A 20,092-nucleotide genomic window follows, 5' to 3' on the forward strand; every position below is an offset into this window, starting at 1 on the left:
CTCCATGGGATGCGAGTGGAAATAAGCAGAGATTTTAGTAAAAACACGTCCGCGTGGTGTCACTGTGGACTGTTCCAGAGACTCATTGTGGAATCTCACGGCCAATTCCTGTGCATCCCTAGTACACATTACCCAGATCTATTGAAGCCACTACGCAGAATGCAATTTAAAAAGACATGGATATAACAAATCATACACAGTACAGAGTCATTTTCTGGATTAAATATTAGCTAGTAAGTTGTTTGTAGAGGATTATAAAGCATTAGAAGATAGAGTGCATTATATACATATGAATACAGATAGAGAAACACACCTCTCCTCTATGTCACACGCACACTGTTTGCTCCTCGCTCCTGTCCCTCCAGCAGCAGGCTTATCCTGCAGTCTCTCTCCTCTCGCAACGTGCTTGGAAATGTTCAGCTCAGTGGGCTCTTGTAACAACAGCAGACACCAACCAATGTGACCCAAGGGATGAAATATGAAAAGGAGCAAGGTAAGATACAATTATTGACCACCTTTTAAGGTGTAACTCTTGTGAGATATGAATTATTATCTGATGATTTTATTTAATCTGCATCACATAAATATATGTAAATATGATTTTTAAAGTAACGCAATACAGTTTAATGTACATGAGGGGAATACATTGTATGTATTTTGAATTTGAAGTGACATATGTAAATGTCATATAACCATGTAGGTACCATGTATACCTTCAGAAAGAGCTTTGTGTTTGGGTTTGACTTTCAAAAGCTCAGTACACAGAATTCTGCATAGTACATAAAATGCCTATGTATTTTACATATAGACAAATGTCTATATATTCACACTGCAGAATATATCAAAATATTATATAATATAGTCAAATACCTTAATTTATCTTAAGGAATATATATCCATCTTTCTAATATAATAACTACCTATTTCATATCTATATATGTATAAGGGACCATATTCATACATTAACCCCCTAGTCATAAGTACAAAATAAAAGATAATGTATATACATCTAGCACTACATTTGTAGACTTACATTTAGTTACTATTAAACTGTTATTGTTTGTAAGCGGAGTGGTTAAGATTTTGGTAGCAATGTTGTCCCATACGTACATATATACAATTTCAGGCAACATCAGCTTTCTGAGATACATGAACTGGCTGTATTCCTGCACACTCTGCAGTTATTAAGACAATGTATAAAGTGCCTCAGTCACAGGAGACATATCCAGTGTTGCCTTCTTGATCATTAAACCTTTTTTTCTGCCATACATTGTTAAGAACATCAGATGACTTGGGAGATAAAATATTTCTGTATGTTTGGACTATAAAGCCTATAAACATAATTTAATTCTGCTTCAAAGCATTCACTTTTTAAAAGAAAATAATACTTCTATACTGCAGTGCTCACACAAAATGTGTTAGATTAAATATCAATTCATTTGTTTCACTAATTCACTTCAGCCATTAGACTAATAGTAATATTTTTGGAAAAGAATTTGCTCAAATCTTTTCTCTCAATCCATCAAACCAATGATCTTCTAAATGCTAAGCCTACATTATATACACTTCCTCCATGTTTGAGCAAAGACGAGATGAAGGAACAGTAATGGTCTTCAAAACATTATAATTATTATGTAACATGTTTTATTGCTTACATCTATGGGCAACTGCTCCATATTTTGCTCTATGAGCAAGCCCCCCAAGGCAATCCTAGTGCATGGGTGGCATGGTGCCAATGCACAAGAGATAGAGCAATTAATTCTATTTCGATCATGCCATTATCTGTGTGGCATGTTTCCTGTGTTCAGGTGACTGTACTCCAGGTGCTTCAAATTTCTCACACAGTCCAAATAGATATTGGTAGGTTAATGTTAGTTGTTTGAGGGGGTAGAGAATATAGATGTCCACTGCTCTGCGTACTATGGGCTCTATATATATTATGAACCTCTCAGCGGCCTTCAACACTGTGGACCACCTTCTCCTGCATACCCTCTACTGCATTGGCCTCTGTGACACTGTCCTCTCCTGGTTAACCTCCTACCTTATCAACTTTTCCTTTTTTGTCTCTAGCTTTGACTCCACCTCCCTTCCCCTCCCCTCCACTCCTCTACATCTGCTTGGCAGGGTCCTCCAAAGGATCTGTTCTTGTCCCCTTCATTTCTCTCTGTACACCTCCTCCCTTGGTGAACTTATCAGCTCTTTCAGCCTCCAGTACTACCTATATGCCAGTGACACACAAATTTACATCTACTCTTCTTCCATGAACTCTCCTCTTCCCAACTGTCGCATGTGTCCTGCTGTTTATATGCTTTCTCCTCATGGATTTCCTAGTTGTTTCTCAAACTCAATATGTCCAAAACAGAACTCATCATCTTATCCCCATCATGAGTCCCTACACCCCCTCTCTCTCTCCATTAACAACATTACACTCTCAGTCCCTCAAGCCCACTGCCTAGGTATTATCCTTAACTCCTTTGCCACCCTGCTGCTTCCACCTTTGCAACATCTCCAGGATCAGACCCTTTCTCACTCTCAATGCAACCAAAACTCTCATCCATTCTCTCACCTCCTGCAACCTACTCCTCTCCAGGCTCCCTTCTACCTGCCTCTTCCCATTTCATTGTATTGTCAACAGCACTGATCAACTGATTTCCCTGTCTTGCCGCTTTACTTCTGCTTCCCTGCTCTGCCAATCATTGCACTGTCCGCTACAGAATCCAGTTCAAACTTCTTACCCTCATCTATTAAACCCTCAGCCACACTTTTCCCCCTATTATTATTAATTATCTTTTATTTATATGGCACCACAAAGGGTCCGCTGCACCATACATAGAGCATGGGACAAAATTGGACATGGCATACAGGGCATTATAAAAATAAAGTGCAGTAAATTATTGACCCAGTTGAGCATAGGAAACAACATGGCATACGGGGCAATACAAAAACACGGTGAAGCAAATTATCAATCCAGTTATGCACAGGTACACCAGGCAAGGAGATATAAGTGAAGGCCAGGACACCAAGAAACTAGAGAGGGGAATGGGGAGGGGGGGACTGAAGCAAGCTGAACCTGTGCTTAGGAGTGTGGATCAGAGCAAGCAGAGAAGATGGGACCAAAGGCAGGGGCCTAGTGATGAGGTGTAAAAATGATATAGGGGAGCCGAGTGCAAAGGTAGTAGAAGGAGGAGGAGACGAGGATAAGAGGTCCCTGCTCGCAGGAGCTTACAATCTGGAGGGAAGGGGCAGACTGACAAGAGACCCAAAGTGGGGGGGGGGGAATAGAGGGAGAATGACAGTGAGCAATATTATGACTGGTGAAAAAGGTGCAGGTTGTAGGGGGCAGGGATAGATTACACAGAGAAAGGAAGGGTAGGCTTTCCTATATCTCCATCCACACTCCCTTGTGCCCTCTATGCTCTGCCAACGACTGCTGCCTTAGCTCCCCTCTGTGCTTCTCACACCTATGGAACTCATGCCCACCCCCAATCAGACTATCTACCGGTCAACAAAGCTTCAACACTTCCTAAAAACTAATCTTTTCATCAAAGCCTACCAGTCCTTTATCTTCTTCTTCTTCTACACCTATCCTGTCCACCTGCACGCCCCGTCAGTCACCTCTGCGTCTCATGCTCTGCATGTTGCATATAGGCTTCTCTCACGCTGGTCTGCTCCCAGCTTGTCCCCATCCCACATTCTGTACTATGTCAATGATTGTTTTATTCTACTTCCCATTTTATGGTGCTGCTGACCTTTGTGGTGCCTTCTAAATAAAAATGGATGATAATAATAATAATAATAATAATAATAATAATAATAATAATAATAATACGGTTGGCAACATTTTAAAACATTGTTGTTGTTTGCCAGTGCATCTAAGCCCACCAAGTGTGCTGCAGACTAGATGGACCTAGGTAACCTGCAACCTCCATCATGGCATGTTCACTGAACATGGTTATATGTCAACTTTTTGATTTGTATGTACTCCTTCTTAATAAATAAGAATTTATAAAACCCACAGAAGAAGGCTAGTGAGAATTGCAGTCAACGTACAAAATAAGAGTAATTTTATTGTTCTGTTGTCACCATTAGAAAAATGGGATGTTCCCAAGGGCATACCTTTAAACCTTGATTTATTATTTTTTTTAAACGTACGTGATTCGGGCCTACGCACGTCCGTATCCAACTACATATGGATTTGCAGATATGGGTCTTGTTGAATACGGTTCTAGATGTGCTCTTCTTTGACAGACACAATACACTGCAGGATATGTCCAATACATATGTGGAATAGGAAAGTTTCAAAAGAGCACAGGAAAAAAAATTATTGTCATCTGTTAATAATATAGGACCTGATTAATTAAGGAACTTAGGCAAGAAATTAAGTAGCACACAAATACTTGATAGCTTATGTGTACACTGAAATTTAACGTTGATATTTGTGTGCTACATGAAAAAACAGCCAGTATTTAACTTATTTGCAAAATAATAAACTAATTTACACCCCTTGCATGGCAACATGGTTTTGCCCAGAAAACTTAAGTAACAAAACTTGCTCAAATTCTTGCCCAAGCTCCTTAATGAATCAGGCTCATAGTCATTAATGTAAAAATATTTTTTTAAAAATTACTCCTTCCCATAAAATACATTTATCATGATGTTATTGATGTCTACTGTACATAAATTATTTTTTACAGTTGCTCCTGATTGCAAACACATATTGTAGCATGCACACACGTCTGTCATCTATCTCTCACTTGCACCTGTCCTGTAGCTGGTGCAAATTATAAGATAGAAAAACGGGTACCTTTTAGATGCCCAAAGCTAGAATCAGACGCTGCTGCATGCACTCGAGCTTGGCGCGCTCTTACTGTACATTGACTATGTCCATACGCCTGTTCCCCTCCCTGTTCTGTTTATGAAACCTTAGTGTCCTTTGCGCTCAGAGATGAATTGGACATTGCTGCATTTACTGGTGTTTAGTTGGGTTCTGGGCATGTGCTGAGCGATTTTATGCAAAATACGCCACGTATCTGCATTTACTTAACGAATCAGGCCCTAAATGCGCGCTTCAAAGTTATTTCAAAAACATTCTGTTGCTACCATTTGCTTAAAAGAGGTGAATTTTCTTGATAGTTAAAATATATACAGAGATTAAAATATTGTAGGTAATTGTTTATATAAAAACTCTAATATACATATGCACTCTCTGCAACCAGGCTATTAGGCTTCTTGGCAGTGAAAGAGTTAACACTTCAGTCTTGATCACACATATCAAACACGAATTTCATTTAATTTATCCTCCCTGTGCGGTGGTTCTGGAAGTGGACAGGGAGGACGCACATATTAACAGCATCAATTATTGCTAATGTCTTTATTTATTTCAAGCAATCAATAAAAATTTGTGTTTTGGCTTTAATGAGATCAGCCAAGTGCAGCCTCTTTGGCTGGGTTAACCTTTTGTTCCCTTCTGGATGTAATGTATTTTTACAACAGCAGCAGCTGTGTGAGGCTTGACTCACGCCGCCGGCATACATTCAGCGCAGTAACCTCATTCAGCAAGCAGACCTCTTTAGAACAAATTAACTTAAAGTCTTTGAAGACACATCATGCAAGTATTAATAATACAAATGAAAAGTCACTCTGCTAGCTTACACAACCACATGCTCCACCTTGTAACAGTTACCATCTAGCTGCCACTGACCTCCATATTATTCTCAAAGGGCCTGATTCATCAAGAAACGCATACTGAATGCAACCTGCGTTTGTTTGAAAACGCACGATATTCGGACATACGCATGTCCGAATTCAACAAGGAGCGGATCTGAACGTACGTGCGCTGATGAATTTAGGAGTGGGTCTGCTCAGCTCTACTACACAACACACTGCGGGATACATCTGATATCTATGTGGAATATAAATTTGCAAAAGAACACACAGAAAAAAAATCTATTCAATTAATTTTACCTGTTAATAACATAGGCATTAATGATACTACAGTTTAAAAAAAAACTTGTTTTGTAATTAAATACATTTATTAGGATGATCTTCATGTCTATTGAAATTAAAATATATTTTTACAATTGCTCCTGATTACAAACACATGTTATAGCATGCATGATAGTCTTGATCACTAGTAATCAGGACTTAGACTAGCCCTGTAGCTGGAGCAAGACATACAGCAGAAAAATAAGTACCTTTAAGATACCCAAAGCTTGAATCGGATGTGGCTGCGTGCTCTCCAGTTTGGCACGCCCTTACTGTACATTGACTATGGGCGAACATCCCTTCCTCGCCCCGTTCCCTCCCAGAACTTAAAAACTGTAGCAAGTATTATTTGCATACGTAGATGAATTGAACGCTGCTGCGTTTAGTTGCTGGTTCTGGGAATGCGCAGATTAAATTTGCGGATCATAAGCACAAAATTGGCATTTACGTTCCTTGATGAATCAGGCCCAGAGTGTCTAGCATAAGTTACACAACAGGCATGGCAGTTGCCCATTGAGAGGTGCATTAATTCTCTGAAGTACAATTCCCTATTTAGTTCTGTTAATGGACTTATAGCTCTCCTTGTTATAAATTATATGGATATTCAAAGTCTTTGAGGAGTTCTGGGACCATATAAAAGAAGGAGGCTGTAGGCAGCTTTTATACACATCACGTAAATATCAGGTGACTTTTAATATCTGTTATAATTTACAGAAGAATCTGCATTATTCCTTATGAGACAAGTTTTTCCAATGAACATTGAATTGATGAGATCAGAACTCTCTGATTATAATCAATGACATGAAAATTTACAGTTTATACAGATATTATTTACAGGAGTGTATACATATAGGAACATTACATTTGTATTATATTTCAATCAAATGCACAAATTAACACTAATATAATATAAATGTCCTTCTTTGAGAGATTATCAACTAATTTGAGGCGTATGTGTTGGTAGATGTTTCACAGGGTGTTGTATGAATGCAGTGGGCCTGTGAGCAATAGTAATGACAAGTAGTAGGTGGGTCATTATGCTGATGATGTTATCCTACTCCTGCACGCTCTCATCAATGATTCAGTAAGTAGAGGGAAGCGGGGCAGGCATACCCACAAATACATGTATTACTAGCTAGCGGCATAGCCGGCTCATCCATTAGGCATCCTAGGCTTCTGATGGGCTTGGATTGCCCTAACTAATTTTTTTTTTTTTTGTTCCAAATGGAGGGAGGACAGGTGACCCAAATCAGTATGTTGCATAGGGTTCTATGGGGTCTCTGGCTTGTGGGGGTGGGGATAGCAAGGTATAATTCTGAGTGCAGGTGAGCCACAGGTCAAGGGGATGGTGCATGCCACGTTGACTCATGGGCCTGTGTGCACTAAACACACTGCACCGCAGGTAGATAAGCCATACATATTTTGATGGCATACGAGGGAGCAAGACCTCTGAGTGTAGAGTGCACCACTTGCCTTTCTTTTCTACATTTTTCAAGCTATAGTGCTGCACTTGACTTCTAGGACATCTTTCTTAATGGCTTACCCCAAGCTTTACTACTCTTTATACATTCGCATGGAAAACATATAAAATTACTAACCATCCACCTCCTCCATGGTTCATATATAAAACACCCTTGCCCTTTGGCATGGAATGAAAATGTATATTAACACTAATCAGGTTATATAAATGTATTTACATCCAATATAATTTAATAAACCAAAAGGTTATAAATAAACCACAAACTAGAGAAAAAAATCCATAATATTGCAGAAACTTATTGTACATTTACATAAAAATGTATTACTCTTAAACACATTAAAAAGTTAAAACATATATAACTGGTGCATGCAAGTTTCCCTATTAATATATACCATCACACCATCTATACAATATCCACACATAAATCCATCAATAGCTCATATATCAATAAATTAGGAACTAAAAGTTGTATCCATGGCTTATGCAGAGCAACACATAGTAGAGTCTGGAATAAAGCATATGATCTAGTCTACAGAACTGAATAGCTAACCAGGGCTTGAGAAGGAGGTGCACTGTTTAGCCTTTGTACCTACACCACACACAGTGACAGGGGGTTACATAATAGCGCCCAAAGTGGGGCTCAAGCACAACAGATGGAGCTAGTGCTTGCTGGACACAGGGACTGAGTGCAGTGCACCCAGCCGGAGCAACACCCTTGGGGCAGCATGTTTAACCGTCCCTAGGTGCCCAACAGAAAGCATGGGGTATATTTACTAAACTGCGGATTTGAAAAAGTGCATATGCTGCGTATGGCAACCAATCAGATTCTAGCTGTCATTTACTTAGTACATTCTACAATATGACAGCTAGAATCAGATTGGTTCTTATAGGCAACATCTCCACTTTTTCAAACCCGCAGTTTAGTAAATATACCCCCAAGGGTGATAAGGATGATAAGGACGAGGTGACGCAAGTTGTTGTGGAGTAATTTTGTCCGGCACAGTATATGGAGCAGCAGTGTGCCCGTTGCTAATACTTATAGTGCCGCTTAACCTAGCTGAGTGGGAAGCAAGAAGAAAGAGGTTCAACGTGTGATGTGTAATTGCAATGTGACGTCTGTATATAAAGCAGTCAGAACTAGTTTTGTCGGAAACTCCACTGACATCTGAAGAGAAAAGCTCTGGCAATAGTAATAACATTCATTATGATGAATGCTGTGGCCATCATTCAGAGTGGTGTGTAATTTTGTGGCCCGAAAGTAAACATAAAATTTTGGCCTGAAAATTGTGCTCATACGTAATTTGAGTTGCACATATCTTAGTATTGAAAGTAGTGTAATACCCTGTGTGGTGTTATTTAGAGTATTACATTGAAATTGCACCTTACCAGTATTAGATAGTTCTCTTTCTGGTTTTAACACTTCAGATTATCTATGCACCAGAGAGGTAAGGAGATTTATCCAGAGATTTAAAATGAAACAAGTGTATTCTTAACTAACTTCCTTTTATTATTATTAATTATTCTGATATTTATTTTAGAAGCAAACAATTATTTTTAAACAATATCTTATCACTTTAAAACTATTTACAATTGACAAACCTTTAAATTCATCATACAAATAACACAGACATCTCTAATATTAATATATATAACTTAATTTCTCAATACAACTTTAAGATCTACATCAAATATTTCAATAACTATTTGATGAAGTGGTGCACGGGGTTGGGGCCCATAAATTTTTAATTTTTTATTTTTTTTTAGTAAGTAGTTCAAGTATATATAACATGTATCTAAATAACTGCTGATGTTTCCAGTTGCAGTGATGTAGTGGTGGGAGCTATGCTGAACTGTTATTATACAACTCCAACTTGTCTCTGTCCTCTCACACTGTCCTCAGTACATAGCTCAGTCTCTGTTGTGTGTGTACTCACAGATCTCTATACTGCTTAGTAATATTCAGCACTTTCTTTTTTCCTCACACCTCTCTTTTGCTCATTTCTTCTCTTTTTTCACTTTTAATCTGCTTATATATCACTTTGTCCAATTTTCATTCTGTTCCTATCTTTTCACTTTCCGTTATCAGACACAGGGATCTCTCCCAGCGGTCCTGAGTATCACACTCTTCTCTCCCTGTCACCCCCGGCAACCACCAACCACTCCCAACTGTCACTTCTCCCTCAAGAATTTTTTTTTTTTTTAAATCTTTATAAACACTTATAACAATTAACAAATGTAACCACATCTAAACAGTCAGGTACATGAACATAGTCATGAGTACACACATATTTACATATAGATACACCTCAGGGTACTCAGGTTTTGGGGTATCACAGTAGCACAAATTTTATATAAGTATGCAGTCGCATTAAAAGACACTTGAAGTATACCCTGTTGTGGTTGCAGCAAAGGAACGCCAATCATCACAATCATTTTCATCAAAACATCACCAAAAATAATAAATAAATAAATACATTTATAAAATGTAAAATGTTAGCTGATTGCATCTCCGTGAACTTGCTGCAGCTGTGCTTGCCATACTGTGATGTAAAAGATAGATCCTGAGTCCTGCATCTAAATGCAGGATTACTGTCAGAAACCCACACCCCCCTCTTAAGGGTGGGCTCCGAACAATAAAAGGTTTTCCCATATTCATATGAAATGTTTTTAAGATTCTAGATGCATGTATATCCGAGGCCATAACCCAGGAATGATCCTCAGGACAGTATACTTTCCAGTCTACCAAACACTTCAAGAGTTGGGTATCCTCAGAGCCACAGGTAAATCTAATTTATATGGTACTGGATTCATTTTTTGGAATATCTTAAAGGGTCTTTTGAACCTAGGTGCAAATTTCACGGAAGGTACCCTAAGACTAAGATTACGGGTGGATAACCATACCCTATCTCCAGGGGACAAAAATGGTGCCATGTGAGTGTTGTTATCAGCAACTACTGTACACAGTCTAGAAGGCTTTTTTATTCCTTCCTCGAGCCCAAATATCTGCAAAAGTTCACAGCAGAAGCCTCGGGTGCTGGAAGGGAAGTCAGCACGGGTAGGACTGGTTGATACTCATAAAGAGTAAAGGAAAGGGTACCTAGCATTACTACCAGGGGTATGAAAATTATGAACAAACTCTGCCCATGGCAATAACTCTGAACAGTTATTCTAATTATCGGAAACATACATTCTAAGGTATTTCTCAAGATCTTGGTTTAATCTCTCGGTTTGCTCATTGGTCTAGTGTAATTATTGTTTATTAGTTAGATATCTATTATTTCATAGTTAAATATTTAATTTATTTAGTGTATTACGTTAGTTTAGTATTAGAGTATTTGTTAGAGTTATCTATATGTTTTAGCTGGTAGGTAGTGTCATCTATTAAAAAGAGTAAATAATTGTTTATTGGTTAGTTATTTAGTGTTATACGTTTATTTTAAACGTGTTCATTCATCTTACACTTTATTTAGTAATCAAGCACAGTAAAATTTTCAATTGTTGTACCCAATTCAAATAAATTAAATCACACATATGTGCAGGGGCTGACTGGCAGACTTTAGCCCGGGAGGCAAGCACATAGCACTGGCCCATAAAGTAGAGGCCCCTCCTTAAAGAATGGTTTGCGGTACACTATATATTTATCAATATAAAAGAAGCCTATTTTAGTGTTGCTTAATCCATATATCAATATTTTTATGCCAAGACCCAGAGCTGGGGGGCCTGGGCACTTGAGACAGGTACCCCGTATGATGTAGCATGGTTATCATTTTAGACAAATACACAGGCAATACTGTGTGCACTACTGTTAGCTGCACACAGTTCTGCCTTCACAAGCAGTACATGGTGAAGCAGGACATATCTCCCAACTGTCCTAAGAGAGACAGTCACCCAAATTCGGGACTACCCCACCAGAGTCAAGACAGTTGGCAGACTGTCCTGCTCTCTCCTACCTGTTCTTGTCACTGTCACCACTTGTGGCTGCTGGTGTATTTAGCTCATTTGCTGGTTGTCTGGATCCTAGAATATTGGAGGCCCTATTTGGGAAAAAAATGGGTACATAAAATTTAGAAAACTCCAACCAGTCCCAGTGTTAAATCAATAGCACCCACATTTTATAATTAGGCCTCCCGCCAGCCCCAGCATTAAAATAATAATATTCACATTAGCTAAATAGATCTATTTCCCTCCAACCAACCCTGACATTAGATAGCAAACAGATTTAATATATAAACCTATTTCCCTCCCTCCAAACAGCCCCAGCAATAATATAAATAGCATTTACATTTAACAAATATAACCATTTCCAACAACAATCACAGGCATTAAATAATACAGAATCACATTTAATAAATCTCTTTTTCCACCAAACAGCCCACAATCAATAAATAATTAAAGATCCAATTACCCCATTATAAATTCATAAGCCCCACTATTAAATTAAATTGCCCCACCATCAACCCACAAATAAAATAGCACCCAATAATTAGCCCCCACCTGCACTCCACAATTAAATTAATAGCCTACCTCCCACATTATATTAAAACCCCCCTCCTTCACACACACACTACATTCATTTACTGTCCCCCTCACACACACTACATTCATTTACTGTCCCTCTCACACACATTACATTTAATTACTGGCCCTCTCACACACAATGCATTAATTTAACGGCCCCTTCACACACACACACTGCATTCATATGATGCCCCCTCACACACAGGGGCGGGCTGGCAACATGCAGCCCAGTGGGTGCACAGTCGGCCGCATCACATGACACGCAATGCGGCTGCATCACTGATGACACGGCCGCATCACTGATGACACGGCCGCATCACGTGTCATGTGATGCGGCCACTTGTGCGCTGTGGCGGCCTCATCGCCTGTCATGTGATGCGGCCGCCTGGTTATATATAGGTAATATTGTATCCATGGGGAGGGGGGCCGCCGGCCCAAACAGGGGTTATACTGAGTGGCCCGGGGGGTGATGCCTTGCTGCCCCCAGCCCAGCCCGTCCCTGCTCACACACACACTGCATTCATATGCTGGGCCCCTCACACACACACTTCCTTCATATGCTGACACAAACACACTATATTCATATGCACACACACACACTACAATCATATGCTGGCCGGCCCCCTCACACACACACTTCATTCATATGCTGGTCCCCTCACACACACTACATTCATATGCTGACACAAACACACTATATTTATATGCACACACACACACACACACACACACACACACACTACCGCACCCCCCTCACTTGCCTGGTTCCAAACAGGGGTTATACTGAGCGGCCCAGCCCGTCCCTGCTCACATACAAACTGCATTCATATGCTGGCCCCCTCACACACACACTTCCTTCATATGCTGACACAAACACACTATATTCATATGCACACACACACACTACAATCATGTGCTGGCCGGCCTCCTCGCACACACACTTCATTCATATGCTGGCCCCCTCACACATACTACATTCATATGCTGACACAATCACTCTATATTTATATGTACACACACGCACACACTACCGCACCCCCATCACTTAGCTGGTTCCATCCGCGCGCTCCATTTCTTCATCACTTCTTAAAAAATGGGACGGCACCAGTCACGTGGTGCGTGTCCCATGTAACTACAGTAGAGAAGCACACAGAGTAAGAGGGAGGGGGGACAGATCCTAATGATCCACGGCGAATGGGAGAAGGTGGCTGGTCCTGGGGGAGCCACCTAGTCTGACTGTAGGGACCGGCCCAAAACAATCTTTTTTTTGTCCGGCCCAGCCCGCCCCTGCTATGTGGTTTGAGAGCTAAAATATTTTCTTTTAATTCTAGACCATATAATGTTGTCATATCTTGAAAAAAAGTATCCTAATTTGATGTCTCTGTAATCAAGAAAAATAGAAAATAATATTTTGTGGAAATTTTTGCAAAAACACTGTAGATCTGATTCATGCTCAGACACAAGTCAGTTTTAGTAGTGCATCTTACGTGAAATAGCTCTGTGCATGCTCAGAAATTGACCTTTCACCAATGGACCCAATTGCCTGCAGATCTGAATGCAATAGACACTTATAACTGCCTATGACTGGGAGGGAAGGGTGGATGAACGTTGGCCATGTACAGTAAGTACGTGCCGAGAGTGTGCCAAGAGCGTGCAGAGAGCGTGCCAACACTGATATTTCTCATAAGTACACCTGGTTTCAGCCATATCACTTGCACCAGCTACAGAGCAGGTGTAAGTGCCAACTGATAGTAATGACTGACATGGCATAGTCTTAGTATTAAAAGCTACACGTATGCATGCCACTAGCTAGCCCACAGTGGGCTACCTTGAGTTGTGTCACTGCCTGCATTTCTTTTCCTATAAAATCCCAGGGCTAAAATTTGCAAGCCAGCCCCGGTGGGTATACAAGGGAGATTTACTATATAAAAGCATTGGATGTACTGTACACATAAGCCGCATCGTTGGGTGAACAGAACTTTGAAAGACTAAGGGGTATATTTACTAAACTGCGGGTTTGAAAAAGTGGAGATATTGCCTATAGCAACCGATCAGACTCTAGTTATCATTTATTTAGTGCATTCTGCAAAATGACAGCTAGAATCTCCACTTTTTCAAACCCGCAGTTTAGTAAATAAACCCCTAAGAGATGAAAAAAATCAATACCAGTGAATCTGGTATAAAGAAAAACCAAGTAACGTTTTGAGGATTTCCTAATCATGGACAGGTTACTCAACTTGTGCCACAAGTTCTCACAAATGGAAATCCTCGAGGCGTGACTTGATGGGGTTACAAAAGAACTGGAGCTGATTTTAGAAACAGTGCTTCATAGTAGTTAAGCAGGGGTGTTTTATGAATTTAGTGGGCCTGTGTGCAAGAGTAGTTCTTGGGTCCTCATATGTAAAAAGGAGAGAATTGTAGGGGGACATATGTAAAAAGGGAGTGGGGATGGAATACATTATGTGACATATGTTCTTCCCATGGAAAATGAAGAGGAGTGAAGGAATGGTTAGGAGAAGAACAGAGGAGGCTGAAAGAGGAGGAGAGAATTGTAGTACTATATTATAAGAGGCTTGAGCACATAAATTGCAATGTAAGTCACCACTGTTTCTATTACACAAATATCAATCGCCTAAAACTTATACTCTATTGTATTGTTTTGATCAAAATGTTATTGGATATTGATATGATGTTCACCATCCAAGCACCACTGTCCACTAATTCTAGGAGCGCAAGGATGTCTCTCAAACATATGTAAGACTGCTATATCACACAAACTATTAAGAATCGTTATATTCAGGGCCATCTTTTCCATTGGGCACGATGGGCAGCTGCCCGGGGGCCCCATGGGCAAGGGGCCCCCATAGGCACGGCTCTTAATGAGAATAAATAATCCTGCAAAAGTAAAAAACCTGAAAAAAAAACCTACAAGGGTCACTGAGCAAGTACATCTATCTATCTCTATCTCTATATATCTATATCTGTGTCTGTATACATCTATATATCTATATCTATATCTAGGGGCCCCGGTGCACTGCTTTGCCCGGGGGCCCATAATGTTGTTAAGATGGCCCTGGTTATATTGGTTTAAGATCATCCATACGCGGACTGCTTCATTATACACTTTTATCAGGATCTCTCTATAGATGTGAGACACCACATTACAGACGTTATGAATTTTAGACTGTGCTCATGTCTTTCCATCTCATGTGTTCAGATTTCTGGATTGATTTCTGCACATTGCTGCATTTTGATATCTGTATAGTGATAGATATTTCTTGTCCTACTTTATCATGGGGGTGGGATACCACTGTATTTGTGCAGCTCTCTTTGCTGCATAATCAGCAATCATCAACAAATTATTTATGTAGCAGACAATTCCGTAGCACTTTACAATTGGGGCACAGGACAGTAATAAAACAATACTGGGTAGTACAGACAGACAGGGAAGTAAGAGGGCCCTGCTCACAAGCTTACATTCTTTTGGACAATGGGAATTTGATACATGATATTAAGTGCTACATAGTGCATATTGGTCCAGCCAGAATGCAAAGGGAAAAAGTGCTAAGTGGACTTTATGATCCAGTCACATAGCAATGTTGATCAAAGGGTTGTTGTTTTGTGTTAACTGTATAAAGGGTAATAATAACGTAATCTAGGTAGCACAAACTTACCTGCTCCAGCACTGCCGATCTCCCATGTCTCTGTGCGGCCCTTCCGGGTTCGGGCTGTCACATGATTGCAGGGGGCGGAATCATGTGACAGCCTGAACCCAAAGCTTGCTCTGACACTGCAGCAGTGTCATAGCAATAGGTTTCTTTTCTAGTATGACGTCCTGTTATGCTGCAGTCTGCTGTTCTGCTTATTCCCCTGTAACTCTTCTCTAGATTGCATTTCTGCCTAATTTACTCCTTATGTACCAGTCTTTAGCTTGAATCACTCTTCCTTCGATCCTGATTTTGCACCTTGCTATCATCAGTGTACTAGTTCTCGCCTGTTTGACGTTTCTCATGGATTTTAATTTTGTAACTCTCTATTGCCAGTGTACCAGTTCTCGGGCAGCTAACCTGCTTTGGATTTTCCCTTTCTCTACTCTCTGCTGTGTTAAATCTAGTAGCTAATCAGAGGGCTACAACCTGCGAGTTCCATCCTGCCTTGCGGCAGTTCTTGGTGAAGACCAGGGAACCTGTTAGACTCCGCACCTCTGCTTGGCCAGCACCAAACTAGGTTAACAAGTGTATTCATCACCTCAGTGCTGATTTCTCTTGGTACATCCTTAAACTAGGGGGGTTAAGAGGGTGGTTGAGCAATTTTATAAGCTTGCCTGAAGAGGTACTATAGGTTTTCAGAGAATGCTTGTAGGTTTCAAGACAAGAGGAGAGTCTTATTGTATGATGGAGGGCGTTCCACAAAGTGGATGCAGCCTGAAAAATGTCCTGTAGCCAGGAAAGGAAGCCTGTAATGAGAGTGGATGAGAGATGCAGATCTTGTGTAGAATGAAGGTGTCGAGTTGGGAGATATTTTGAGACAAGTGAGGAGATGTATGTCGGTGCAGTTTTGTTGATGACCTTGTATGTTATTAGAAGTATTTTATATGGAATTCGGTGAAAAACAGACAATCAATGTAGAGACTGACAGAGTGACTCAGCAGAGGAAGAACGATTTGCAAGGAAAATCAGTCTGGCCACTGCATGGAAAACAGACTGTAGGGGTGAGAGTCTGTTTCTGGGAAGACCAGTAAGGAGGGAATTGCATTAGTCAATGTGGGAGATGATGAGTTCCAAGAAAGTTTTTGCAGTGTCATGTGAGATATGTGCTTATTCTGGAAATGATTTTTAAAGGTATGTGACATGACCTCTATATTTTTTCTGAATCAAGACAGTTAATAGACTGTCACCCACATATAATAAATAGGTTTTCTTCCACCAACTATCCATGTTATAAAAATATAGCCCCCACATTTAATACCATTAATCCACAATGCATTATTAGCCCTTACACACATTTAATAAAAAAGAGACCCCACATTACATTATTAGCCCCTACCTGCGTCTGCATTATATGAATAGGCCCACATTATACTTAGTTCCCATAATACATTAATAAACCCACACCAGTTCCCATAATATATATATATATATATATATATATATATATATATATATATATATATACTCGAGTATAAGTCGACCCGAATATAAGCCGAGGCACCTAATTTTACCACAAAAAACTGGGAAAACTTATTGACTCGAGTATAAGCCTAAGCTGGTAAATGCAGCAGCTACTGGTAAATTTCAAAAATAAAAATAGATACCAATAAAATTACATTAATTGATGCATCAGTAGGTTGATTAATGAATGAGTATAGATGTATTGGATTCGTACAGTATAAAGCAAATATAAACAGTAGACAGTATAAATATGGCACAGTGTTAAACAGAGGTAAATGTTACAGTGTTCAACTTGCAGAGCAGTATTTCTAATGGATGCTGTAGGTATTGCACTGATAAGAGTGTCTGTGCCGCTGGTAGATGGATGTAAATAGTGCTTCTGCCTGTATTAACTTTGGCAGCCTGGAATGCACAGTAGGGGCTGTAATGGTGAATGTGTATCCCGTTCAGATGTGACAAAAGTATGCAATTACCTTCTGATGGTGGTCAAACTACCATTATGGTGGATGCCAGGGGTCTTGTGCGGTCCCGGGTAGGTTGGGTAGATGCTGACCGGTCTGAGCAGGAGCGATGTCGATATGGCTGTGAGGTCAGATGGGCAGCGGTGTCCTGTCCGGGCGGTGTGTGAGCTGGCACTGAGTGCTGGGTAGTTTCCCCGCTGGTGGCTCCGATCTATGTTTTTGCCGGGCAGCATCTGTTCCTGATGTGGCTCTGCGCAGTGTGACGTGATGTCAGAGGTCACACTCTGCTGCATCCTGCATTGCTCTCAGTACGGCACCTTCTCTCCCCACTAGGAATGCCGCTCACTTAGATCACCCCGAGCATCACTCGAGTATAAGCCGATGGGGGGCTTTTTCAGCACAAAAAATGTGCTGAAAAACTCGGCTTATACTCGAGTATATACGGTATATTATATACATATTAAACCAATAGCGCCAGATTATACAGATTACTTAAAGCCAAAGCTTGCTGCAGAGGACCCGGGCCTGCCTGGGGGCCATGGTCTGCCTGTGTAGTGGGAGGAGCTTCCAACCTGATGAGGTCCTGCCCCCTTCTACTGCTTTGGAAGAGGCCCAAGAATTTGCTGTACTGGGGCCCAAAATTCCTCTTGGCAGCCCTGCTGGTAACTGTGTCAATCTGTATACATGTATCAATGTGAGCTACTGTTACTAAGAGTCCTCTCTGTTGTGTATTTCGAAAAATAATGCATTGCAAATACATCAGTTATAATGGATAAACATACCCAAGTTATGACTAATGTGCATCTGACAATGCAATGCAATGTAGAAGTTGGGTTTTTCAAGCTACATCAATGTAAAAGCAGGATTTCAGCACTTGCCAAACCAGAATGAAAAATGTAAAAAACAGCGCTGGGACTAGAATCACTTCTACTCTTTAAATGCATATAAAAAACATATAATCAAGAAAATGTATAGTTTCAAAATCTAATACATAAGCCACATTCATCAAATCCTGTGCTATGTAATTCAAGACAGTCTCTCAGATGGATCCGACATGAATCCTATGTGATCAATATAGGGCAGCACGGTGGCTAAGTGGTTAGCTCTTCTGCCTATCTTCTGGCTTATCTGTGAGGAGTTTGTATATTCTCCCTGTGTTTGCGTGGGTTTCCTCCGGGTGCTCTGGTTTCCTCCCACACTCCAAAAACATACTGGTAGGTTAATTGGCTGCTAACAAAATTGACCCTAGTCTGTGTGTGTGTTGTTATGTGCGTATGTCGCTAACCAATAACGATTGTCGAACCTCGAGTTGTGTTTCCAAAGCACAATGATTTATTCGCAAATAATAGAATAAATATGCTCAAGCGAAGTAATAGTAAATACAGCCGTTACTTATCGCAGGCGCTCTGGATCCAGTGCAGTCATTCAATCCTGAAGTCTGGGGACAAGATGTCTGCACTCTGGATCACAAGCTGCTGCTTATATACACAATCAAATACAGTAATACAATGAAGATGGTATAGCTTGCATCTATTGGTCCGGGTCTCAGGTATGTCCAAGGGGTCGTCAATTATTGGCTGGTTCATCCTAAGGAATCCAAAGGAGGGGGTCATCTCTGCAGGGGGTATGCTCTGCTCTTCCCGCCAGGATTCCTTAGTCTTAAGTAGTTCATAATTCCCTATCATTCATAACTTGCGTATGCACTCTGCGATTCCCTCGCAGAGTGAACCAAACAGTAGGATATGTAACAAGGTTCATTATGATACCACTCATGATGTTATTCCTTCAACCCGTTCCGTGTATTTCACTAATATGCATGTAACTCTGATATAACATATAAATAACTGACTATGTGTTGCAACTACCATTAATGTATACTATTTTATAAGTATGTATGGTAAAAGACCAATTACTGTTGCTGCCACGTGTAGTGGCTGCGTACGCCCTTTCACGCCGTAGCGTGCCCTTGTACGTCGATGCGTACCGTATGCATCTTTTCAGACAAAGACAACCAAGTTTGCTAGACTTTAATTGAAATGACTTTATCCAATTTGCTGACTTCGACAGTTCCACCCTTTGATAGTGTAATAAACTATCACCCAATCACCGTTTCAAGTTCAGGATTATACAATACTTCTTCACAGACCATGATCTCGGTATCTGGTACCACCCTTTCAGTCTCTTTCTCAGTGTCACTCCTAAGAGACCATTTTCCACACTTCAACACAGTAGAAACACATTTGACAACTAAACCAATTGCTAAGATGACACCCAGTATAAGGAGAAGGAGCTTACCTACACTAGCAACCATTTCCTGTACCCACTCCCCTAGACCGGAGAACCATTTTGCTGGGTTCAACCATGAGAACCAACCCACCACCTTTTCCCCGACTTCATATAACGAAGAATTATGGCTCTTTCGAAATTCCCATTTCAGCTGCAAAATTTCATCCATCTTACGGTCTATAACCTCTTTA

The 20,092-nt window shown here is 40.4% G+C and overlaps 1 protein-coding gene across 2 annotated transcripts in view; it reads left to right on the forward strand.

Annotated features, from left to right (window-relative positions):
* The first annotated feature begins 275 nt into the window (after positions 1-275).
* The window catches only part of LOC142160299 (putative G-protein coupled receptor 142), a 67,665-nt gene continuing 47,848 nt past the window's right edge, over positions 276-20,092 (forward strand). For both annotated transcript variants that reach the window (XM_075215219.1, XM_075215220.1), the window contains exon 1: positions 276-493. Coding sequence is in view for 1 of the 2 variants with exons in the window: in XM_075215220.1 (XP_075071321.1) it covers positions 472-493 (22 nt within the window). In the remaining variant the exon portion in view is untranslated. The remainder of the gene's footprint in view (positions 494-20,092) is intronic.

Source organism: Mixophyes fleayi, chromosome 6 (assembly GCF_038048845.1).
Source record: "Mixophyes fleayi isolate aMixFle1 chromosome 6, aMixFle1.hap1, whole genome shotgun sequence".
Lineage (NCBI taxonomy): Eukaryota > Metazoa > Chordata > Amphibia > Anura > Limnodynastidae > Mixophyes > Mixophyes fleayi.